The sequence below is a fragment of the Prionailurus bengalensis genome, chromosome D3 (genome assembly GCF_016509475.1).
Source record: "Prionailurus bengalensis isolate Pbe53 chromosome D3, Fcat_Pben_1.1_paternal_pri, whole genome shotgun sequence".
Classification (NCBI taxonomy): Eukaryota; Metazoa; Chordata; class Mammalia; order Carnivora; family Felidae; genus Prionailurus; species Prionailurus bengalensis.
In genome coordinates this window covers 19,137,690-19,162,135 of record NC_057356.1, presented here as the reverse complement: position 1 = coordinate 19,162,135, position 24,446 = coordinate 19,137,690, and the positions used below count along the sequence as shown (strand labels likewise).

Below are 24,446 nucleotides of genomic sequence, written 5' to 3'. Positions count from 1 at the left end.
TGGTCACCCACCAGGGTCTTAATGAGTGAGCTGCAGTTAATGGGTTACCCAGCCAGGTGACACATTCACCAGCTTCCTGGGGCTCTCAAAGTCCAGATGCACTGGCTTGGCCTTCAGGGTCTGATCTGAGCTCAGCCACTTCCCTTCTTAGCCTTGACACCTCAGGGCTCAGGAAGGGTCCAGGGAGGTCAAGAGGCTCCCTTAGGCCCTTACTACTCCCAGACATGCCTCCAGTGCCAGCTTCCAGGCTCAAGTGGTTCCCTCTACCTGGCATGTCCTACCCAATCCAAGCCCAGCTCTGCCCTGATTCTTAAGGCCCCTGTCACTGTGTCTGCCTCTCCTCCAGGGCCCTGGGCTCCTCCTCTTCCTTGGCTGGCCATACTAAGCCCATCTAGAATCCTGCTGGGGGCTCCTTGAGAAGAGAATCTGGACAGGCCAGGCTTAGAGGCAGGAATGAATGAATGAATGAATGAATGAATGAATGAATGTGTTGAAGCCAGGGCCGTGCTAGTGGTGGCAGTTCTGGCAGACAGCAGGCCACAAGTGGATCTCAGACACAGGGAGTCTTGGGGCTGCCAGCCCTGTGAGGCACCCACCCTGTCTCATTTGATGGGCCAGAGTAGGCAGGGGCATGAGCAAACAACTCTATCTCCTGCCCTCACTGCTGTGTGTCCTCCATCAACCCTCTCGCTCATGACCCCAGAAATGTCGGGGATGAAGAGAGGCTCCCCTGGGTCGTGTAACTCCCTTCAGTCCAGGTGGCCAGGGCCTTTGGAGTGACAGTCCCTACACAATCCCCCTGTAGCCCCAAGGGTCAGGGAGAGGACATGGTTGGAGGAGCATCTCCTACTCTAGAGTTCTGGAGTAGGTAGGATTCCTCAGGCCTGATGGGGATTCAGAGGTTTACACTCCCAACCCCAGTGGGTGGGCATCTGGCTGCACCCCAGCACCACGTGAACCTGCTCTAGACATTGTAAGTTGAGGGGTCCCACCTCCTCCCAGGGGCCCCTGGCCTGACCTACCTCTGCCTGAAACCTAGCCTCATTCAGCACCACGGAGGCTTCAAAGCTCAGGTCTCTCATTCAGGATTGGGGATCTTACGAGACTCAAAGAGGCCAGCAGCTGTCCCAGGTCACACAGCCCCAGAGACAGGGCTAGGAGCCAGCCCTCTTCCCACCTGGAAAGGTTCCTGTGCCTTTAAAGCCTCCCTCCACTCAGGCTGCAGGGGGAGGGAGGGGAGGAGCTGGGTCAGAGTGGGGCACTGGGGACTCAGCTCTGTGCTGGAGAGCAGCAGGAGGACCAGCGTAGAGCCAGGTGAGCCAAGGAGGGGCATCAGGCTGTGCCTCAGTGCTGTGTGACCCCAAAGTACAGCTCATTCTTTCCGAGCTGCTGGACATTGTAGGTTGGGGTCGCTCAGGCTAGGTCCTCCCAGGAGCATCTGTCTGGAAGCCTGGGTTCCAGTCCCAGCTCTGCCATGTGCTGGCCTCTTCCTCTGGAGAGGCTGGAGCCTTAGTTTATATACCTGCATAATGGGAGTGAGCGGACCTTCAGGGTGATGGGGACAGGGCTTGTGTGAATGGACCCTGAAGAGGGGCTGCACAGACTGGGTCCAGGCTGGAGAGGCCTCTGATTTTTTATTGTCTGGTTAGGGGGGTTGAAACTACCTGTCCAAGCTGTCTGGCTCACTGTGTCACAGGTGTGGGGTGGGTGGAGGAGGGCCGGGTGGAACTGCTGGACTGCTCTAAAGAAGGGGACATTTTGGAATTAAGTGGGAGGGGTGCAGCATGGGGAAACTGAGGCCCAGGAGGATCTGGCAGCATGGGGGTAGGGGACCCATGATGGGGGCTGAGGCTCTGGGTCCTCTGGCCATGCTTGCCCCTCTCCAGGATCTGGTTTGTGGCTATGGTGGGGCCTGAAACCGGCTCAGTTGTGCAAGGGTCATTGCACAACTCTAGGGGGTGCCCACCACCTTGTGGTCATTGCAGGCATGCCTAGCTATTTCAACAGGTATCTGGCATGGCGGTTATCAAGTACTGGGGAAGGTGACTTTTTCTAATTCTCAACCTTATGCCACCAGGGTGGGCAGCAAGGGAGACAGATCCCAAATCCAGGCCTGGGTAATGGTAAGCTTCCAGTCCAGTGGGGGGCAGGGCTCAGGAAGCTGCTGAGAGCTATGTTCTCATGCCTGGGGTCAGCGATGGGGACGATTCCTTGATGCTGGTGGTGTTAGGGCCAGGGGCATGGGTTCTGGGCCCACCTGCTTGTCCACATGTCTCCCTCGGGGGCCAGCTGAACTTGCGCAAGTTGCTTCAACCTAAGCCTTGGTTTCCTGTCTGTGAATGGGTCTAGGACCGTGCACCAGGACTGTGGCTCTGAGGTGGTGGTGACACAGCCAGGTGACAACTGGGTTGGAGGATTAACAGAGAATCCTTAGGCTTCCTCATGCTCCGCTCTCTGATGCATCCTGGGAACCTGTTCCACTCAGCCTAGGTTCAGCTTGTGTGTGTGTGTGTGTGTGTGTGTGTGTGTGTGTATTGGGAGGGGGTGGTGCTGATGGCAAAGTCAGTATCTCTGGTGGGTGAGGCTTGCACATTCCTGGGGACGGGGAGCTTACCATCTTCTGTGCCTAGGACAGGAGCCATGGGGTCTGGAGGAGACTCTTCAGCCCAGCCCCTGCAGCCTTTTCTAGGGTGGCATGGTTTCCCCAGACTGACTCCCCTCAGGTCGCTTTTCAGCATGTAGGGGTTGGGGGGCTGACCAGAATAAAACGTGACACGCTCACCACATAAGGAAGGTTCTTGGTTCTGTACCTCGGGCGTTTGTTGACACAGCCTTTAATGAGATACCTTTCCTCTGGACTCTCCTCTCTGGGGCCTGCAGCTGCTGCTAGGCTTCATCTGTGCTCCGTCACAGACAGTGTTTGGTCCCTCACCTTGCCCCAGGATGCGGTTTTCCTGTTGGGACCCTACTGGGATCACCTGTTGGGTGGGGCCATCCTCTGCCCGCTCAGACATTCTTCCTACTGCTGCTGACACTGCCATGTCTTATGCCTTCCCAGGCGAGGAGGAAGTGGCTAAGCAGGCTTAGGCTAGGGACAGAGCCCTGTGTCTCTCCACTCTAGACCCCTGCCAGCTGACTGGCCTGCAACACAAATCCCCTGACATCCTGGCTGGTGGCTAGCCCTCAGGGACAGGTTATGGGCCTTGGTCCCTGGAGCCTGCCCTGTCCATCTTCTCAGTCACCCTGGTCTGCAGGTGATGTCCAGGGGAAAAGAGCTGAGTCATGGCACCCCGTCCCGGGGCCGTGGAAGATTTCATGGGAGTGCATTTGTCCGGTGGATTCCATCCCAAGCCTGTTCAAGGGCAGTGGGTAACAAGACAAGGCCTGTTTTGACTGTGCGATCCAGAGTGTGCAGCAATACTCCGTAGGGGCAATGAGACCTCTATAGCTCTTCCTGTCTGTCAGCTGCCACAGCCTTGCAGGGTGGTCATAGCTGAGGTGTTACAGATAGGGACTGTGGGGGCTCCTGGGCAGCCTAGATACAGCTAGCAAGGAAGCCAGGGATGGAGCAATGACTCAGGGAGTGGCTGATCCTTATTCTTGGTACATGGAGGCCAAAGGGGGATGGAAAGCAGCGTCCAAGGTCCCTGGGCTGGGCATGCACCTACTCCTGGCTTGAGATCTCCTTGTTGGCCCGGTCAGGGACATGCAGGAACTTGGGTGCGGGTATCAAGTGGCCAGGTGTGCACTGTTGGGCTGCGTGGCTTGAACCAGCTCTGGCGCGGTCCGGGCCCTGGCTTTCCAGGCTGCTCAGGGGGGTTCTTGGGCCCGAGGTGCTGACATTCCCGGATAGGCTGTGGAACCGGTCTGGACGCGAGGCCCCAGGCTGTGTTCCAGGAAGGCACCCTTGGCATCTGCTTGAGGGCTGTGGTGAGGGCTCTCAGGTCCTGGTTCTGGTCTGGTGCTGGCGGCACCTCTGCTGCGTTGCCTCAGGAACCATCTCTGGGACATTGTGTTTGGCCCTGGAGTTCAGACACTTTGACAGGGGTGGGGTGTACCCAGCCTGGGGCTTGCTGGAGGGGTGTTCACCAGGAGACCCTGCCCTTTGGAGAGAACTGTGTCCAAGAGAGGGGGACTCCTTGCCCCTGGCACCACACCTCTCTTTCCCTGTTGGGATCACACCCCTCACCTGCTGCCACTGCCTTGGGGACCCCAGAAGTCATGCTGTCATAACACCTCCCATCTCCTACCCAGGGCCCTCCCAGAGCTGTGTGAACTTTAGTCATCTGCTGACAGGCCAAGTCACTGTGTCTCCTTGCTTCCTCAACGTCAGCCCCTGGGGCTGTCCTCCCTGTCAGACTGGACCTTTTAGAGGACAGCCTGCTCTCCACCCTGCTTAGACACTTTCAACGGTCCCATGGGGTTGCTGAGTGACTCCCAGCCAGCTTCTTGCCTGCTCTGGGACTAGGTGAGCATGAGAGTTCTGAGCATGAGAGTTCTGCCTTCTCCTGCCCCTTTCTTGTCTCTGCTCCTCCTTGGAGGTGCCCTCCCCCAGATCCCAATCCCAGTTCAGAGGCACCCTGAGGAGCTCTGCAGGGGCTGCAGGCGTGGCTCTGGGCCACTCCTAGGAATGGGGGGGTTCGGCTGAAGCTGTGGCCCAGATTTTCCCAGGCAGACAAATCTGGCCGTGTCCCAGCCTAGAGCTTCTTCCGAGGACCAGGAGCTTTCCTGGGCCCCTGCCAGCTCCGGGCCTCAGGTAAGCCCACAAGGGTCATGAGGAGTGGTGTGGGAGTTTGAGGCCAAGTGCTGTGCCCCACCTACTCTCTGGCCTCAGTTTCCCTTCCTGACACTGATTTGGGTGAGAGCCAGACCTCTGGGCTTGGACATTCTTTTAGTGAGTCTTTGGGAAAAATGTGGGGTGTGTGTGTGGGGGGGGGTTGGGAAACGGAAGCCTGGTCCCCAGCAGGGTGTCTTCCGCAGGGCTGGTGATGTCTGCTTGCAGGGTCTGGGCTGGTGTCTTTGCTGCCCTGGCCAGGGAGGAGGGATGGGGGTCAGTATTGCCCACCCCTCCCCATACTCCCTGGCAGTCTGAACCTTGCTGGGTGCCCCCTGTCCCTCTGGAAGCCCACTTGGGTCCTTGGGTAGACGGATGGATGGACGAACAGATGGATGGACAGGGGAGGCTGGAGTACAGACTTTAGGAAGTCATGTCTGGATCACCACAGGGGCCTGAGGGGAGAAAGGAGGGCCGTGAGGGGGGCGGCCTCACTTCACAGCCACAAGCCCAGGAGAAATGAGACAATGTCCCCAAGGTGTCCCATGGGCAAGGACTGGGGGGCCTCCTTGGCAAGTGTGCCTGTGCCCATGCTGGGAAGAGAGTCACTGGTTTCCGTCCTGCCCCACCCACCCCCACCACATGTGGTGGGAAAGTTCTGTGTCTGGAAACAGACCTCACATGTTCCTGGCCCAGCTCCCAAGGCCCCTCACACCTCCCAGCATAGCTATCTCTGTTGGGAATCCTTAACCCTGACCCAGCCTCTAGGGTGTGCTCCGGGGCATAGACTATCCCCTGGAGCAGTGGTTGGGAGAAAGTCCTGGTTGGCACTTTGGAGAGAGCCTTCTGCTGCTTTTTGGAGGACTGAGGAGCAGGTGATACTGACAGGAGGGAGTGCAGGGAGGAGGCTCTATAGTCCAGCCTTCAAAGGGTGGTGCCTGGATTCAGTCAACATGGAGAAGAAAGGCTGGCTTGAATCCCACTGGGGACGTAGGGTGGTGGTCTGCTGTGTGGCTGCCCACTGAGCCTGGGAGGGGAAAGCCCTTCCATGCTGGCTTCTGGAGGCCCGCCATGTGGGAGGGCTATCCCCTCCCAGGCTCCGTGCAAGCGAGACTCCACTCCTAGACCATCTCTGGGACACTGTGTCTGGCCCTGGAGCTCAGACCCCTGAACAGAGATGAGGTGAACCAGAGGCATCCCAGCCTGGGGCTTATTGGCCGACACTCACCTTTCGGAGGTAACGGAGATTGCCACTGTCCTCACACCTCTCCTTCCTTGTGGGGGTCACACCCCTTGTCCGTTGTCACCGCCACAGGAGCCCAAAGGCTCACTGCTGTCCATCCCTGCATGGCCTGGAAAGGAGTCAACAGGGAAACAGGTGGAGCAGGAAACACAGGGAGCAGGTGGCTGACCAGCTTCCTTCTGCACCGCTGGCCTCCAGGACGTCATCCTACTAGCTGATGGCAATTATAGCCAACACTCACCTAGCACTTCACGCTTTCCAATCCACTTCATTTCTACAACATCCCCAAGCAGGATGCCTCTGTCATTCCCACTGGACAGGTAGTCAGTGACTTGCCCAAGGCCCCACATCAGACAAGGGGCAAGACTCAGATGGGACGAGCTGGCTTGAGAGCCTGCATACCCCGTCTCCTTGGCCTGGCCCACGTGGGCTTCACCACTTTGTCATATGACACTCACACCACCGAACTCGGGCCTTGCTCTGGGCAAACCCCCTCTCGGCTGTGCCTGGAGATTTCACACAAATGTGGGAGAGTCGGACAGCCTCCTCTTCGACTCCAGAGTTCATCTGGATCAGAGGAACCTCACAGAGCTCCCTGGGGAGGACCTCCCTGGGGAGGCCTGTTTCAGGTACACTATCTTGATTTTCAGGAGAGCAAAGAGGCTGCCTGATCGAGGTGTCTGTCTGGAGCAGATTCTGTGGACACCAGCTCCTACTGTCTGTGAGGGAGACCCCAGTTATTTCCTTAGCTGTTTCAGCCAAGCCCTCCCGGCTTTTGTGGCCACCTCCCCAGGCAAGGTGTGGGGCTTCCATCCGCTGAGAAAGGTAGGCCCCTGCCCCATGGCAGCTTGTCTGACAATTTTACAAGGAGATTGTGGGTGTCCTTTTTGAGGGTACATTGGAAGCCGAACCCCACGGTCTGTGGCAGGCCACTCTGGGGGCCCATGGATGGTGTCTGGCTCTGGGCTGAGGTGGGGGGTCACAGAAGGGATCAGGCCAAGCTTGTTCCCGGTGGAGTTCCCTGCTTGGCAGTGGCTCTGACTGTGGGACACATGGAATCTGGGGGCTCCCAGGAGAGATTTCTTTTGGACATGGGGTCTTTACTGGGATGGGGCCTTGAGGATAAGCAGGGCAATTTAGGAAGGGAGAGATGGGACTGGGAGTTTCTGGCAGAGTAAGTGGCCGGGGGCTGGAAGGAAACAAAGGGACATATTTTTTTCTTTAAAAATTTTTTTTGGGGCGCCTGGGTGGCGCAGTCGGTTAAGCGTCCGACTTCAGCCAGGTCACGATCTCGCGGTCTGTGAGTTCGAGCCCCGTGTCAGGCTCTGGGCTGATGGCTCAGAGCCTGGAGCCTGTTTCCGATTCTGTGTCTCCCTCTCTCTCTGCCCCTCCCCCGTTCATGCTCTGTCTCTCTCTGTCCCCAAAAAAAATAAACGTTGAAAAAAAAATTTTTTTTAATGTTTATTTGTTTTTGAGAGAGAGACACACACCACAGAGTATGAGCGGGGGAGGGGCAGAGAGAGAGGGAGACACAGAATCTGAAGCAGGCTCCAGGCTCTGAGCTGTCAGCACAGAGCCCCACGCGGGGCTAGAACTCATGAATGGTGAGATCATGACCCAAGCCGAAGTTGGAAGCCTAACCGACTGAGCCACCCAGGTGCCCCCAGGGACATGTTTCTGAGGCTTGACTATTGGCTGTGCCCTGTGTGGTGAGGGTCAGGATGTGCCCAAGGCCAGGCCAGTGGCAGTCCCCTGACCCTGTTAACCACCAGCCCTCCCCCCTGACCCCAAACAACAGGTACTTGCAGAGCCATGAAGAAGCGGTATGTGGTGCTAGCCCTGCTGGCCGTGGTCCTAGTGATCTTCATCATCATCCTGTGCCTTTGCCTGCTCTTGACCTCCAAGCCACAGAGCCACGTCTACCCCAAGGCAGCTGTGGCCACAGATGCCAAGTATTGCTCAGAGATCGGGAGGTGAGCAGGCAGGGCGTGGGAATACAGGAGGACCACCGGAAGTGGATCTGGGCAAGATCCTCATCCCTCTGAGACTCAGTTTCCCCGTCTGTACACGAGCTACCCGGACAAGGGGTGTCTGATGCATATGGAGCTGCCTGTCCTTTCCTTGGACCTTCACAGCAGCCTCTGGTCAGGGCAGAAGGGGACACTGACTCCAAGAGCAGGATGTGGATTTCCTGGTGCCCAGCTGGGTCCCTTTCCTCAGACCTCTGTGCCTTTGGATAAACTGCTGTTTTATGCTATTTTAGACCCCTATCTCACATTATGTACAAAGATCAGTTCCCAAAAGACATAAACAGACAAAAAAGGTTGCTAATAAAAAGTAACGTTTTTCCATTTTCTTTCTATTATAAACGTCATGCACATCTGTTTGCTTGAAAGGAAGAACATATAAGCCCATTGGTCTTAGAGTGACATGTAAAAACCAAAACTACAGTTTCCTCTTCCATCCTCCTTTGGGCAGTGTGGCCAGAAAGGGTGGAGTTGGGTGGCAGTGTGCATGTGTCGGGGGCGTTGGGGAGCCCGCAGGTGCTCACTCCCCACCACCTGCTGCCGGTAGGGACATGCTGAGGGACGGTGGCTCGGCGGTGGATGCTGCCATTGCGGCCCTGCTGTGTGTGGGGCTCATGAACGCCCACAGCATGGGCATCGGGGGCGGCCTGTTCCTCACCATCTACAACAGCACCACACGTGAGTGCCCACGGGGAGTAGGGGAGGTAATTGGTAGGGGCTGTCCATCTCAGGCTGGATGTGGGCTGGAGGCAAGCAGAGCCAGGTGGCCCCTGGGCTCACACGGGGTGAGGGGTTGGTGTTGGTCTGGACTGCCCACCTTCTTCTCCTTCTAGGAAAAGTTGAGATCATCAACGCCCGTGAGGTGGCCCCTGGGCTGGCCTCCGAAGGCATGTTCAACAGCCCGGAGCAGTCACAGAAAGGTGAGGTGCAAGTTCAGGTGTGGGTGCAGAGCTGGGGTAAGCTGCCAGGAAGGCATGGGTATGCCCCTGTCTGATGCTGAGGAGAGTTCTGGCAGTGCTGATGTGCACCCTTCCCATCCAACCTTTCCTGGACTGACAACACCCTCCCGAGGGTGAAGACATGGAGCTTCTGTTATTTCCACTCAGGCCTCTCCAGGGTGCTAGGGCATGGAGAGAATAATTATTATTTCAACAGCTTGCACATATCGGGGGGCACTGGGGCCAGCATGCTGCTTAGCTGTTTTCACCAATGGGCCCCTTGAATCCTCCCTGTATGCTTGGGAGTCAGGGGAAGTGCTGTGTTGATTCTTATTTTATAGGTCCAGAGAGGTCATGCAAACCAACTGAGGTCACACAGCTGGATGGTGCTGAGGCCCAAATTGAACCTGGGCTGTCAAAGTCCTGAATTTTTCAAAGGCATCCAAGACTTTCATTTATTCGTTCATTTTGTGGAGATAGCTCCAAAAACGCAGTCGAGTCTATCTTTTTTAACAAGGCCTTCATGCAGAGAAGAGGCCCCCAACCTCCCCATGCAGCTGAGGGGAAGCCAGTGGCCAACAGGGGTTGCTGCTCCAAGGACCCAAAAGGAGGATAGGAGGAAAGCAGGATAGGAGATTAGAGGCAGGACGAGGGGGCTGTTGGCCATAGCAGGTCTGATCCCCAGTTGCAGGCTCTGCCCCTAGGGCTGGGGCCCTGGGTGAGGCCCTGTGAGCAGCCCCGCTGGAGTCTCCTCCAACATACAGCCTCTTTGAATTTTTATATCCCCTGGGAGACTCAGAATGTGTAGAAATGAAATCATTCAGTGTGATTGCTGGAATCTTACAGACTTAGCACCTTGTGGATGCTCGGAATTCACTTATTTAACGAGGACTTATTGGGAATCTCTTAAAATGTCAGGGGTTGTTCCCCAAGCCTGGGGACAAAACAAAGGCAACAGATAAAATCCGTGAACAGCAGAGGTGGGAAGGGCTGGAAGGCGTGCAGTTCACCAAGTGTAGCCTGGTCACGGGGGAGGTGTCTGGGCAAAGACCCAGGGTCTGGAGTGGGTGAGGATAGCTGTGCAGGTGTCTGGGGGAAGAGCAAGTGACCCACATGGGAAGATGGGACAGAGAACTGCGGGAACTAGCAAGGCTGCAATGGGCGACCCCAGGGTCAGAATGGCTCAGGTGGTGTCAGACCTTATGGGTCATTGTGAAGACCCTGTCTCTTGTCCAAGAGAGGTAGCAGTGGCCCCTGGGGTGTTTGTGGGGGTAGATCTGGCCTATGTCTGGCTGAACCCCTTGGGCAGCTGCAGAAGGGTCAGGGAGCAAGCCGCCTGCCCATCAGGTGACCCGTCAGGAGGTCACCACGATGACCACGGGGAGATAAGGGTGTTGGGAGGTGGTTGGTATTCAACATACCTAGAAGGTGGAGCCTGTGCATTTGCTGAGAGGTCGGGTGTGACACCAACTCCTATACCAAGAGTCCTGGATGACCCCTGGTCTTTGATCTGCACCTGGAAGCATGGGGTGCCCCTAATAGAGGCCAGCAAGGCTGTGGGGGAGTGGGTTTGGGTGACAGTCCGGAGTTGGGTTTTGAGTGTGTTAAGTTTGAGATGCCTTTCTCATGGGCAGGTGCATCCTCAGATCAGGCCATCGGGGGAGCAGGTCAGGCCAGAGAGTAAATTTAGAACTGGCAGCACATACATGAAATTTGAAGCCCTGATCTGGGGGAGGTCACCAATACGGTGAGTGTAGACAGAGGAGACCCTAACAGAGCCTCGCATGTGGGATGCAGAGGTGACCCTGGAGGAGTGATGGGCTAAGTAAGGTAAAGTTGAGAGAGGACCCTGGTCTGGCAGTGTGGGGTCACTGGTGACCTTGGTTAGCAGGGTGGTCTGAGACCTATTAGCCCAAGATCAGGGCAGCATTTTTTTTTAAGGTGGCAGGAATCATGGGCCGGGTGTCAGACCTTCTGAAATGTGCAGACATGCAGACCATAACAACCTGGCTCTCAGAACCTTGTGCCCAACCTCAGGATGGGAGAGGTAGTTCCAGAGCTGCAGTCACCTAGCCTGAGTGTAGCTGAAATGGCCCTGGTCATCCAGGGGTGAAAGCAAGAAGGTGTCTGGGAGCAAGGGCCTTTCTGTATCAGTGCCCAGCTTAGGGCATAGTGGGCCGTGGGGGTGGGTGGGGAGCAGGGTCCAGGAGTCTGTTTCCAGTGGAATTGTGGGCTCCTCTAAGGTCAGCTGCAAGAGACAAAACTCTTTATGGTCAGATGGGGAAACTGAAACCCAGTGAGGGTACATATAGGGCAGGGGGTCGGGCTCAGGTCCTGGGTCTGGGACAGTAGAAGGGAGGAAGGTAGAGGCCTTGCCTTGGAACTGGCTCAGTGTCGAGGGTGGCCTGGGCTTGCCCTGGGGACTTTGGTGGGTTCCGGTGGACCCCTTGAGTCTTATGGGATGAGAGGCCTTGTGGGCTAGGAGGCTCAGACTAAGAGATGGTAGGGGTCTGGCTTCCCCACAGTCTTGTTGTGCAACTGTGGGCCTGGCACAGGATTTCAAACCTGGTAGCACCTGCAGAGGCAGACATCTAGTCCTGGGACAGCAGGACTGTGGCCTTGTCACATATCCCTGGCCAATCTACACTCTTGCCAGCGGAGTCCACATATTACAATTCCATTTCCTTCCTAAACCTCACTGATCCCATCTGGAGACTGTGCCTAGGTTGCTGCTGAGGGGGAACACCCCTCCTGATGTCCCCTGACTGGAGCCACTAACTGTCTTCCTGTCCCTCTGCAGGGGGGCTGTCGGTGGCAGTTCCCGGTGAGATCCGAGGCTATGAGTTGGCCCACCAGCGGCATGGGCGGCTGCCCTGGGCTCACCTCTTTCAACCCAGCATCCAGCTGGCCCGCCAGGGCTTCCCTGTGGGGAAGGGCTTGGCAGCAGCCCTGGAGAAAAACAGGGCTGTCATCGAGGAACAGCCTGCACTGTGGTATGTCTGTGGGTGCTGGCCTGCCCTGGGGCACAGGCTGGGCAGATGTGGCCCAAGGTCCCTGCATGCCATGAATGACTGGCAGAGGGATGAGGTCTAGGATATAAAAGCCTTTCTCAATGTGTGTGGGATCACATTCTGAGCCTGGTGCCTGGGGTCCCGGCTTGTGAGTCCTGAGTGGCAAGGGACTCTAGGAAGCATTGGCTGGACACCAGAGGATGACTCACCTGTGGACAGGTGCTCACTGCCCTTCCTTTGATCTCCTGTGTGGTTGGGTGGGAATGGCTGGCCGAATCCACCCTGCCTGCCTGCCTCACGGGAACCCCTCTGCCCCAGTGAGGTGTTCTGCCGGGATGGGAAGGTGCTGCGGGAGGGGGACAGACTGACCATGCCGCAGCTGGCCAACACATACGAGACGCTGGCCTTGGAGGGAGCCCAGGCCTTCTACAACGGGAGCCTCACAGCCCAGATTGTCAAGGACATCCAGGAGGCTGGTAAGTGGGCAACCTCAGGGACCCTAGGCAAGGAACTCAGCAGCAGGAGCTCTGAGCCAGAGCTCAGAGGACTTAGGTCCTCTGGTCCTGCCCGACCTGGGCACTGGGCCCTCAGGCAGTGCCTGGAGGGGGCGGGGGGGGGGTGTCACAGATATGTCTGCAGTCAGTGACAGGCCACATAGATCCATAGATCTTGGTTAGGTCAAAACTGAGAGACCAGTGCAGTTCAGGAGGGAAAGTCCTCTGTAAGTTAAATGAAGGTCTAGGCTGGAACTGGAGCTGAGGAAGCATTGAAATGCAGATCTGAGGGGACTTCCCCAAGCAGGAGGTGGTACCTGAGCTACAGATGAGCCTGGAGAGAGGAAGAGCCTTCCTGGCAGAGGGAATAGGCTAAGGCCCAGAGAGGATGAGCTTTAGTTATCCCTGAGGGTCACAGTGGATGAGGGTGGGCTTGGTGAGAGAGGCACTGGAGGGGCTGCAAGCAGAGACAAGTTCTCATGACTTTCAGCCAAGAAGCCTGGTGCTGCCTCTCCCTCCCCAGCTGTGGATTTCTTCCTGCTGTTATTTTTGTCAGAGACACAGAAGAGAGTGATTAGCATGTTGACCTTTACCACTGAGGCAGGAAATTAGCCTATCAATACTTGGTCTTTCTGGAGCCAGTTCCCTGTAGAATTAAAGAGCCTCCTTTCACCCATTAGTAGTCACTGGAGGATGGGACTGAGCAGGGGAGAGATGGGAGCAGATACTTTCCACGTAGAGAAGACTCTCTGGCCGCCAAGAGGAGAGAAGGCAGATCTGGAGGCCAGTGGGGCAAACAGACAGAGGGCAGATGGCCTGAGCCTGGCAGTGGAGAGGTGGTATCATCAGGGAGCACAGAGGGACTGGCGGATGGGGCAGCGGGGAGGGGGAGGAGGGGGGCCCTCAAGAGTGGGCAGGGCTTTCAGCGTGATGGTCCTGTGCTCCCCTCAGATTGGGGGCCCCATCCCTGTGTCCACCCATTGAGCTGCTGTCTCATTGCAGGGGGCATTATGACCACCGAGGACCTGAACAACTACCGTGCTGAGCTGATAGAGCAGCCACTGAACATCAGCCTCGGGGACGCCCAGCTCTACGTGCCCAGTGCCCCACTCAGTGGGCCGGTGCTGGCTCTCATCCTCAACATCCTCAAGGGTGAGCCCTCCCACCGTGGCTCCGCAAGAGGCGGTGCAGAGTGACCAGGGCTGTGAGGGGCGATGATCAGGGGCTGGAGGAGGAGGAGGAATGGTTGGGAGCTAAAAAGGTACAGAGCAGTGTCCTGGGGTGGGAATAGCCATGCTGGTCCAGAGGACGCATCTGGTAAATCTAAGTGGTCATCCCAGGCCCAGGGGTCCCTTACTTATGCCATTCTTACATTCCTCCAAAGTGTCCACTGGTTTTTATTAAGCATTCCCCTTCTCAAGGGGGCCAAGTGATTCAGGGAGGTGTGAGCCTACCCTGGGGCACCCAGCTGTCTCGGCAGAGGGCCCCGGGACTGCTAACATGCCCCCATCTCTGCTCAACCAGGGTACAACTTCTCCCCAGCGAGTGTGGAGACACCCGAACAGAAGGGTCTCACCTACCACCGCATCGTGGAGGCCTTCCGGTTTGCCTATGCCAAGAGGACCCTGCTTGGGGACCCCAAGTTTGTCAATATGATGGAGGTAAGAGGCAGGGGGTGGCCCGTGATGGGTGCGGGAGGGCCTGCCATGGATGTGCGAGGAGGGCTTCCTGGGACCACCCCAGCCTCACACATGCTTTCACCACCAACTTTGGTGGTGGACCTACCATGTGCTGGGATGGCCTGGTGACCCCCGAGTTTGGCCCTCTGCCACACGGAGCTCACAGTATGACAGACTTGACAATGAGTAATTAGTGTCCCCTACCTGTGTCTGTGCTCCCACCTTGGGGGCTGTACCCTTGTCCTGGAAGGGTTTGGAGTGTTCGGTGCTGAGGTGGGGAATGCATGGGGACGTTGCAACCCTCAAGGGTAATGAGGAGGATGGCTGAGGGGGAGAGGAGCAATGCTCTGGGCCTCGGCCACTGGTTCTGTGGTCACACCCAGGAGCTAATGTGTCCTAGGCCCTACCTGGATCCTGCACAGCCCAACCCACTCACTGCCAGATCCAGGCTGGGCCTCCATCAAGACTCCCATCACCACCCTCCTTACCTACTCGGATCACCCATTCCGCGGTAGACCTGCAGATTCCCTCACACTGGCCTGTGCCTCTCAGCTGCCCAGCAGCCTCTCTGCTTTCCCGGATCTCTTTTTTTTCCCCAATGAGCATTTTGTACTACTCCCGACTGCAGCCGGTGACCCGGTGTCTCATATCCCTGAGGCTGCTGCATCGCACCCCTATCTGCCATTTGGCCTGGCTAAGGCCAGCTCCTCTGCTCATGCACTTGCTGACTCGGCAAGTCTCTCCTGCAACACTGCTCTGCCTCTGGTGTTCCCAGTCTGTCCTTTCAGACAGATCATTCTGGAGTGAGAATCATACTCTTGTTGCTTCAGAACCTTCAGCTGCTGACCCCATTCCTTGGCTTCTGCTCAGAGCAAACTTGGCCCCTCTGTCCCTTTCTCAAGTCCTCTCCCATCAGGCTGTGCCCTTCTTGCTCCACCCCCCCCCCACCATGGCCCCTCACCCTGCCCCCTAAGTCCAGCCTCAGTTTCCCCTTTGGGCACCCTACTGCAGCATCTCACACAGTTTACCACCTCCTTTGCTCAGCTTTTCATTTTGCAAAGTTGTAGGCTTTTGCCACATTTCCTTCCTCTCTCTCTGCCTCCATCTACCCCTTTATCAATATGCATGTGTTTTTTGGGGTATCAGATGGCCAGTCACTGATATCACACTTTGGGTTGTCGCTCCTAAAACTGAGGACTCCTATTCCCTGACATTGAGAGGACTTGACCTGTTAGATACCTGTATTCCCAACAGTCCCAGGGTTGTTAGGTCCAGAGCCCATCCAACTCATACCTTACAGTTGCTGTTTATGTCCCTCTGGTCTCTGAGCCTACACTAGGCCTCTTGGCTCTTTTGCTGATTTTTAAAGCCCAAGGCAGTCATCTTGCAGAATCACTCCACATCCTGGATTTGACTTTGTGTTTTCTTAGGAGTAGATTCAGGCTGAACATTTTCCCTGTGGGATATTGCTGGAAAATTCTGGAGGCATTTCCTTTGCTTAGTCCCCAGGTGCCTTCCTTGTTGGCTCCTGTCTCATCTACTCTCCTCTTTCTCTGTCCTCACCACTGTGGGGACCCTATTCAGGGTCATGGCTTTTTTTTTTAAGTTTTTGTTTGTTTGTTTTGTTTTTGTTTTTGTTTTTTTGCTTGTGTTTTTTTTAGAGCACACAAGCTGGGGAGAGGGACAGAGAGAGAGAGAGAGAGAGAGGGAGAGAATCTTAAGCAAACTCCATGCTCAGCACAGAACCCGATGCAGGGCTCAATCCCATGACCCTGGAATCATGACCTGAGCCACAAATGAAGAGTCAGATGCTCAACCAACTGAGCCACCCAGGTGCCCCAGACTCATGGCTTTAAGCAGCCACCAGAAGCTAATGGCTCCATGTTTATCCCTCAGCCTGATCTTGCCCACATGTAGGTCTACCACCCACCTGAGACAGGCTCTTCAGGGTCCCAAGGGCATCTGTTCAAAATCAAGCTCTTGACTGTCTCCTACACTGGCCATCTGCAGTGTTCATCTCCTCAGCTAATGGGCACTCTGGATTGAAGACACTGGGGCCATTGATTCTCTCCCAGCTGGGCCAACTACCATCTCTCACATGGTTGATGTCTGATGTCATAGCCTCCCAGTTGGGTTCTACCCTTATCCCTTCACATAGCTGCCAGAGGGGTCCTGTGACTCACCAGTGTGGCCACTCTTCTGTCCCAGGACCAGGTGGCTCAGAGCAAAAGCCAAAGTCCTTATAGGGCTTATGAAGACTTATAGGATCAGCCCCTGTTGACATTTTCTACCACTTTGACCCTATTCACCCTCTATCACTCCAGGCCTGCCTCAGGGCCTTTGCATTTTATCACTCAGGCCACATTCACAGCTCTTTTCAGATACCACCTCTTCTGAGAAGCCCTTCCTGACCACTTGGTCCCCACCTCATCCTTCCCTATCCCCTTTACCTGGCTTGTTCTTTCCAACATGTCCCTGCCTGCCTTGGTCTTCCCTGCCAGGAGGGCTGGGATCTGTACGTCTGTTCCCTGTTGATCCAAGCACACAGCACAAGCTCCATGAATGAATGAATGATTGAATGCTGCAAGAGTGGGGTGTTGTGGGTGGACAGATAAATACTGAATTTCTGGACTGCAGTACAGACAAAGGCTGGAAAGAGGGGATCAGAGGGCCATGTGATGTTGAGGGTGCAGGAGGGTTGTGGTCAGGGCCATGTTGGGGGCTTCCCAAGAGCTGCTCGCACAAGCCTGTGCCCCCTCCCCACCCCCACCCCCCCACCTCCTCAGGCCAGCTCTGGGGTCTCGGCAGGTGGTCCGCAACATGAGCTCCGAGTTCTTTGCCGCCCAGCTCCGGGCCCGGATCTCTGATGATACCACTCACCCGTTCCCCTACTATGAGCCTGAGTTCTACACGCCTGATGATGGTGGCACTGCCCACCTGTCCGTGGTCGCAGAGGACGGCAGCGCTGTGTCGGCCACCAGCACCATCAACCTCTAGTAGGGGCTGCCGGGTGACCTGGGTGGTCTGGGGGCTGCTTGCATGTCCTAGAAGGGGGCTCTATCGACCTCTTTCATGGTGGGAACTGAGGCCCCACCTTGGTAGAACATGTACCCTCAGCCTCACCGGGAGAGAGCTGGAGCTTTGGGGGGTGGGTAGGGGCTGGGCAGGGTGGGGCTGGGTTCGCCATAGCTGGCTGACTCAGCTGGTCTTCAGCTTCGGTTCTAAGGTACGATCACGGGTCAGTGGGATCCTCTTCAATGATGAAATGGATGACTTCAGCTCCCCCAACATCACCAACCAGTTCGGGGTGCGCCCCTCACCAGCCAACTTCATCAAACCAGGTGTGGGGCAGGGGGCTCAGGTGGGGAGAGGGCTGGTGTCCTGGGCAGGCAGCTGACCAGCATCTCTGTCCCCACCCATCCACCTGGTGATCACAGGGAAGCAGCCAGTCTCATCCATGTGTCCAGCGATCATCGTGGGCCGGGATGGCCAGGTCCGCATGGTGGTGGGTGCCTCCGGGGGCACGAAAATCACCACAGCCACTGCGCTGGTAGGTATCACCCATTTATCCCCCCAGCCCCTGTCCCTGGACCACACTGACCCCCTCACCGCACCCCCTGCCACCCCCAGGCCATCATCCATAGCCTGTGGTTTGGCTACGATGTGAAGCGGGCAGTAGAGGAGCCCCGACTGCACAACCAGCTTCTGCCTAACACCACGACCCTGGAGAAAGACACTGACCAGGTGGGTAAAGAGTCAAAGAAATAGTCACAAGGTGGGGGTCACAAGGTGTCCTGGGAGGGAGGCCTGGATCTCCTGAGTCATCATGGAGTAGACTGCCCCTCTGCCTGGGGCAGATACCTTCACACCTACTGCCTGGGCCATCTTGAACCCCTATGGGATGTGAGTCAGTCTACCTGCTCTGGTGAGACCCAATAGGACCGTCTGCCCCCAGCTTGCTCTTCCTGGCCACTGGGGCAGAAATGGCACTACCTGTGTGTTTCAGTGTGGGTCTGTGTGGTTCGCATGGCATCTTGGGCCCTGCTGAGGCCTCTCTATCCCCTCCCACCTCCAGGCGGTGGTTGCAGCCCTGAAGACCCGGCACCACCACGCTGAGGTCACTTCCAACTTCATCGCTGTGGTACAGGCCATTGTCCACACGACTGGTGGCTGGGCAGCTGCCTCAGATTCCAGGAAAGGCGGGGAGCCTGCTGGCTACTGAGTACTCAGGGCGGGCAAGGCTGACTGGCGACCTAAGGATGAGATGTCTGCTGGGACCAAAGTGGGACTTTGAGGGGATTTGCTTCCCCTGTGAGTGACAAAGCAGTGCAATAAATGGGGGCCACACCATCAGGCTCTGGGCAGCCTTGCCAGCCAGGCTCCCATATCCCTGGACCTCAGCATCCTGTGTGTGTGAAATGGAGCTGTCAGGTGGGGAAGGGTGAAGAGGTGGGATTCAGAGGTCTTTACCCCTCAGGTGCTGGAGCTAGCCTCAGAATTTTCATGAGAGCCCAGTGGGAGGGTGGGTGAGGGGCGGGGCAGACCCATACCAAACATTATCCTTCGGTACCCTGAGCTTCAGGGGCCAGGTCGCCGCTTTTCTGGCCCGGACAGTGGCACTTCCCAGCATTAACCACCAGGGGGTGTCACAGCCCCGGAGTTTACTCGGCCAGAGTGCACCCAGCAGAAAAAGCTTGTCAACTCTGCTACCTCTTCAGCCTGGTGGGTGCCCCCGCTCACACTGTGGAGGACACATGGAAGTGAACCTGAGGTCTGAAGAGTGGGATTGGGCAAGAGGCTGGAGCAAAACTTCTTAGTCAGAGTCAGATTCCGGGGGATTTTCCAAGCACAAACCTAGAATAGAATGAAATTCAAGCTGTGATCAGCTCCAGAAAGAGGCCCAGTTCTCAGGGAACAGTGAGCTGGAAAAGGTCCCCAGATCCTGAGGGTCAGAGCTGGACTGGCAGGCAGCCAGAGAATGCAGCCCAGGAGCGGGGCCTGGAGGGGCAGTGGGCCACAGCACCCTGCCCCCTCCACCACAGGCCAGCCAGCCCCTCCTGCCCTCCCTTGGGGTCTGCTAACTTGTCTCCTACACTCGGTTGTGATGCCTGATGTGAGGAGCTGTGAAAGGCTAGAGGGGGTGAGCAGGGGAGGGGGTGTCACAACCTGATGGCCAGATGTCCCCCTGACCAGTGAACATGCGTGGGAACCCCTGAGACCAGGGGCACAGAGGCCAGGGGAGACCAGGTCTGGGCTCTCCTTCACAAGGCAGGAAAACCCGGTTTCCAAAGTGCTCACAAGGAAATGGGGTTTATATCTGCAGCCTGGGCCCTGAGCCCCAGAGGGTAGTACTGCTGGGGTCCCCCGGAGACAGGATGGAGGCTGGGCTGCTGGGGTGTGCAAACCTCCTTAGCCTTCATTTTGGTGCCAGAGGAAAGGCCATAGCCCTGTTTGCAGAAGAGAAGACTGAGGCCTGAGGGGCTGGTCTCGTTCCTGCTGGAGGTGAAGCTCCTTGGGCTCCCACATGTGGGCAGAGTGCATCCAGTTCCCCAGACCCCACGGGCTCAGCTGAAACCTCCCTCAGGTGCTGAGGGACTTGCTTTCCTCTCTCTTTCCTTCCCATCATCTCCTACCCCTCCCCTCCGGACATGGATACTCAGGACCCTTCTCAGCTAAGCCTCCCCAGCCGCATCTCTAGCCAGGCCTACCTTGATGCTCCTTCCTTTCCTGGGCCTTTGTTCCTCCAGCCCTCGCACTCTGGCCTCAGCCTGACCAGGATGGCTGGGGAGAGGAGGGGGGGATGTCCCACTCCTGATGGCTCAGACCTGCTGTCTCTGCCGCCCCTGCCTCCTAGCGGGTGGGCTGGCACTGGCCCAGGAATGCACTTTGTTTCCTGGTTGAGCAATGTCACTGTGCTGTGGGGGATAGTGGGGGCAGGAAAAGGCGCTCACAGCCCTCCCCATCCCACAAGGCAGCTGTGGGAACGGGCCTACTAGAGAGCCTGTCCAGGCTGACCAGAAGCTTGGGACAGAGCCCAGCAGTCTGTGTCGCTGAATGGGCATGGTTTCTCTGCTATACCAGGAGGTGTAGAGAGGCCTGGGGAGGGCAGTTGCTCAGCTGGGAAGGAAGACAGAGGACATACGGGGTGGGGGGGCATGGGGGCTTTGTGAGTGGGAGTCCAGCCTGTGGCCCCTGCACCCTGTGCCCCTGTGAGCCTGGTCAAGAGGGGACTCAAAGGGTCCCCTCTCCCCCAGCAGCCTCCCTGTTGGACACCCTGAGGTCTGGGCAAGGGAGGGCCTAGGCCAGTGTCCCCAGGAGAGGAGGCACTGTCACCACAGACACAGGGAAGCAGACACATTGCCAGGGAAGGGCAGAGAGGCAGATGGGAGGGCAGCCTTACTCTCTGGAGGCCCATGGTGGCATTTCTAGGACAGCGGGCCCCAGGGGTAGTGGGTGCCAAGGGTTGGATGCAGGCCCTGTCTGCATTCCTCACATAGATGTCTTGTAGTCCTGGGTGTTTGATGCAGATTGGGAAGCTGAACCCCTTCCTAGCACCCTTGTTCCCTGGCTAGGCTGTGGCTGAGCTGGGACTTGAACCTGGGTCCTGAGTGACATCGCCTTAGGTCCTCCCTCCCTCTGTCTCTGGCCCCCTTCAGCCCTACCTCTGTGTCCCAAACATCTCCACTGTCCTCTGACTCTGAGGATACTAGGGCAAGCTGTTGCTGGGCAGGGTCACACCAAGAAGACAGGAGTCGGGGTGCCACTCTGGCCCCTTGTCTCTCTGAGCCTGATCCAGGGGAGGGGACTGGGCAGGCAGGCCTGAACCCTGCTGTCCTGGCTTTGCTGGGAACTGGAGAATGGCCGTGGGGGCTCTGGGCATCCTGCACCCCAGCTGTCTTGTGGGCAGTAGGCGCCAAGTCCTCAAGCACGTGGGTTGGGATAGCCCTGGGGAGGAGGGGTGTTGGTATCATCAAGGCTTGCAGGGGGCAGGCTGCGGGAATGAGGGAGTTAACGGCGGTTGCTTTCTCCTTTCTGGAAGGAAAACTCCCCACAAACGCCCTGGTCCCTGGCCTCCAGCCAGGGCCAAGAACAGGGACTGAAAACTGGAAGTTCAGGCGTGTGGCCAGCTCTGCCTCTCATAGCAAGCATTAGAGTCGGGCAGCAGCCCTGCCATCGCCAGCTGTCCGTCCATACACCCACCTGTCCTCTGGGTGCCTCTGTTCGTTGGTAAACCTGTCTGTCCACCGTCTGTAATCCCGTCTCTGTCCAACCTTCTCTTACTATCTTTTGTCCAGCTATCTGGACTGTCAATCCATTTGTTTGTCTGTCTCTGGCCTCCATCTATTTGTTCATCTGTCCAATCACTTGTGAGTCTATCTGCCCATCTTGTTCATTCATCTACCCATCTGTCTGTCTATCTGCCTTCTCTCTCCACCCTGGACCTCAGAGCCATGGGCCAGGGACGCAGGGCCACGGTCAGCATGGTCCTTCTGGGATTGGGGCTGGCCCTAGCCATCATCGTGCCCGCCGTGGTCCTCTCTCGCCACCATGCCCACTGCGGCTCCCAGGCCTTTGCCCATGCTGCAGTCGCTGCTGACTCCAAGGTCTGCTCGGAGATTGGACGGTAAGAGGTGGGTGGGAGCTGGGTGGCTCTCAGTGGCTGGCTCCTCCTGGACACTTTGTGACCCGTGGTGAAAGTGTGGAGAAGGTGCATGTGTGTGTGCACTGGTGGTGGGGGTCACGTGAGTTTGGAGTCCAGCAAGGAGGCAGCCCCAGGACCCTTGCATAGAGCAGGAGAAAAGTGTGCGCAGAGGACAGAAGGGGGCTTGGGGATATTGACAGAGGTGGTGTGTGAGTCTATTCTAGCTCCAGGCCTCGGGAAGCCCCGAGAGGGGACTGCCACAGTGTCCCTGGTCTGGCCCGGGCTGACCCTGATGACTGGCACTGGCCCTTCAGAGAAGCCACACAATTGTCTAAGGCTGGGGTTTTCTCCCAGAAGTATGGGTGAGTCCTGGCTTGCCAGGGTGCACTCAGTGCTGCCCGGGGCCAGTCTCTCACCCTGACCCAGGATCTAGGAAATCTGCCTTTGCTGGCACCATGTCCCCCACAGCCTCCTCTTCTGATGTCAGGGCTTGGACCCAGCCAGTGACTGTTTGATGTCTGGGGCCGGGGCAAGGTGGGTGGTGGAGAGGGGGCCTGCATTTCCTATTCTTTTCCAGGAAGCCTAGCCCATGAGAGGCTTCCACTGCCCACCGGAGCGGAACATAGCAGGACGCCCCTCCTGGCCCTTGGCCCCCAGCCCAGGCCTGTAAGAAAGAAGCCTGAGAAATCATTCTCTCCCTGCTGGCCGGGTCTGCTTCCCGGAATATCTGCCTCATGGATCACTGTCAGGATCAGAAATGCATTATAAACCGAGGGGACAGTCCCAGCACAAGGGGGAGCACGGCCGAGTCCTGGCCCAGCCACTGCTGGGCAGGTGGTGTTCTGGGCTGTCTTTGTTCTGGCTTCACCTTTCCTGTATGCTTTATCCTTCTGTTGCATTAATTTGCCTTTTCCTTCCTTCCTTCCTTCTTTTGTCTGTCTGTCTGTGCATCTGTTCATCTGTCTCTGGTCCTCTGACCTGGTCCTCTGGGCTCTTCTCAGGGCTTTCTGTCTCCTCCTTCAGGGCTCCTTCTATGACGACAGTGGCTGAAGGTGGCAGCTCAGTGACAAGTGGGGAACAGGCTGTTTGGTCTCCCCAGGGGCCTTCCAGGTGATGGGAGGGGAGTGAACCTCCCCTCCCCCATGCTCTGGGGAACATACAGAGGTGTTGTGCCCACCTGAACCATAGCTGTAGTTGCAAACCAGGCAGGGGCTTCAGGCCCCAGAGACCAGTGCTGGGGACATGGTCCCCAGGAGTGAGAGCCGCTGCCACATTTCTTTGAGGGGGTTTGGGCCCACTGTGTCTCCCCTTGGAGAGGTTCTTGTCTTGTGGTTCTCTGTGGAATGTCCTGCTGTGCATGTGTGAGGGTCTGCGGTTGGGGTCTCTGCTCTTGAGCCCAAGATCTTCCCTGCAAGTCTCCTTAGTGAGGAGGGCGGATGTGGTTTCTCCCCGGTGTTTTGTGTACTTGTCAAACAGCACTCTCAACTTCCTGTTCTTGTTTTAAGAAGCCAGGAGTGGGAGGGAGCCTGGAGCTGGCCCCAGCTGCTGTGGAACAGGGGGTCAAGAGACCCTGGCTGGGCTGGGGTCCTCCTGGCCAAGATTCCCCTTTGAGGGCTCCTGGCCATGTTGCTGCAGGCTCTGAAGGGAGCTGCCTGACTGAAGCCCACTCTCCTTCCTCCCTGCTGTCTCCAGCTTCCCTACCGCCATCTCCTTTTAGCAGCAGGCCTCCCAGACCCGAACTCCTCCTTGCCTACCGTGCCAGGTCTGTTCCTTTGGGGCCATGATTTCTGCAGCCAGGGCCCCTGGGGGAGGGGTCTTAAAGTTGGCATGAGTAGAGACCCAGCACCATGAGTAATGGGTAAATAGACACATGGTGACAGTGAGGTTCCTTTCTCTCTAGTCTGTCATCTTCCAGCCTTATGGCCCAATATGTTAGGCTTGCATGCAAACTGGGTGTTCTGAGGCTCTGAGCAAGTGCTTGTCTTCTAGGGAGACTGCATGAACTTCAGGGTAGTGTTGGCTTTTCGGCTTTGTGACATATACCTGCCACTCAGAAATACCTGCCCTCCCACAGGATCCTCGGTGGGAAGATTCATTGCTTTTCCCAGAATCCAGTGGGATTCATTGCTGCACTTGATTTATAAAGAAACTAGGCCTGCACAGGAGGGAGCTGCCTGGTGTCACAGAGGGAGGAGGCCTCTGCAGGGGTGGAAACTGTCCTGGGCTGCTGGAAGGGTGGGGTCTTCTCAGAATCCTCCACCCCCTGCCCTGGATTCCAATGTCTGCCTAGCTCCTAGCCAGCCTGTAAAGGTCAGAGCTTTACTGATAAAGGGAGTAGTCGTAGAAGAGGATGGTAGGGTCCAGAGCACTCACCTTTTAGGGCACTGGAGTCTGGGCTAGCCCTGGGCTGTGGAGGTGGGGACGGGGATGGGCCCCTGAGAGCTGGGTCTTACCAGCTGCTCCGACCCATCCAAGGATCTGTGGGTTTCACTCTCGGCACAGGGGTGAGCAGAAACTCTGGCAGGCTCTTGCGGTCTTTGAGCCTCTGTGAAATGAGACTCATGCTGGCACTTGCCCCCTTAAGGGCAGGCATGAAGCTTGCCTGGCCCATAGGAGATGCTCCCTTGATGGCAGCAGT

At 57.0% G+C, this 24,446-nt stretch overlaps 2 protein-coding genes across 2 annotated transcripts in view; both read left to right on the top strand.

Annotated features, from left to right (window-relative positions):
* Positions 1-1,224: 1,224 nt before the first annotated feature.
* On the top strand, positions 1,225-18,559 carry GGT1 (gamma-glutamyltransferase 1). Its single transcript, XM_043557885.1, has 14 exons — positions 1,225-1,314; positions 6,668-6,842; positions 7,816-7,990; positions 8,592-8,722; positions 8,878-8,964; positions 11,783-11,975; positions 12,312-12,469; positions 13,490-13,639; positions 14,012-14,148; positions 16,975-17,162; positions 17,380-17,507; positions 17,604-17,716; positions 17,797-17,910; positions 18,242-18,559. Exons 3-14 carry the CDS (start codon positions 7,830-7,832, stop codon positions 18,386-18,388), a joined length of 1,707 nt encoding a protein of 568 aa, XP_043413820.1. The 5' UTR covers positions 1,225-1,314; positions 6,668-6,842; positions 7,816-7,829; the 3' UTR covers positions 18,389-18,559.
* A 2,576-nt stretch (positions 18,560-21,135) lies between these two features.
* The window catches only part of GGT5 (gamma-glutamyltransferase 5), a 30,641-nt gene continuing 27,330 nt past the window's right edge, over positions 21,136-24,446 (top strand). Inside the window, exon 1 of the mRNA XM_043557883.1 lies at positions 21,136-21,790. Within this exon, the coding sequence (XP_043413818.1) occupies positions 21,618-21,790 (173 nt within the window). The 5' untranslated portion in view covers positions 21,136-21,617. The remainder of the gene's footprint in view (positions 21,791-24,446) is intronic.

Excerpts from the sequence above, each read along its gene's own strand:
- GGT1 (XM_043557885.1), top strand. The coding sequence starts at position 7,830 with ATGAAGAAGCGGTATGTGGTGCTAGCCCTGCTGGCCGTGGTCCTAGTG. Across the intron at positions 12,470-13,489 it reads CAAGGACATCCAGGAGGCTG|GGGGCATTATGACCACCGAG; the intron begins GTAAGTGGGCAA and ends GTCTCATTGCAG. Across the intron at positions 14,149-16,974 it reads AGTTTGTCAATATGATGGAG|GTGGTCCGCAACATGAGCTC; the intron begins GTAAGAGGCAGG and ends GGGTCTCGGCAG.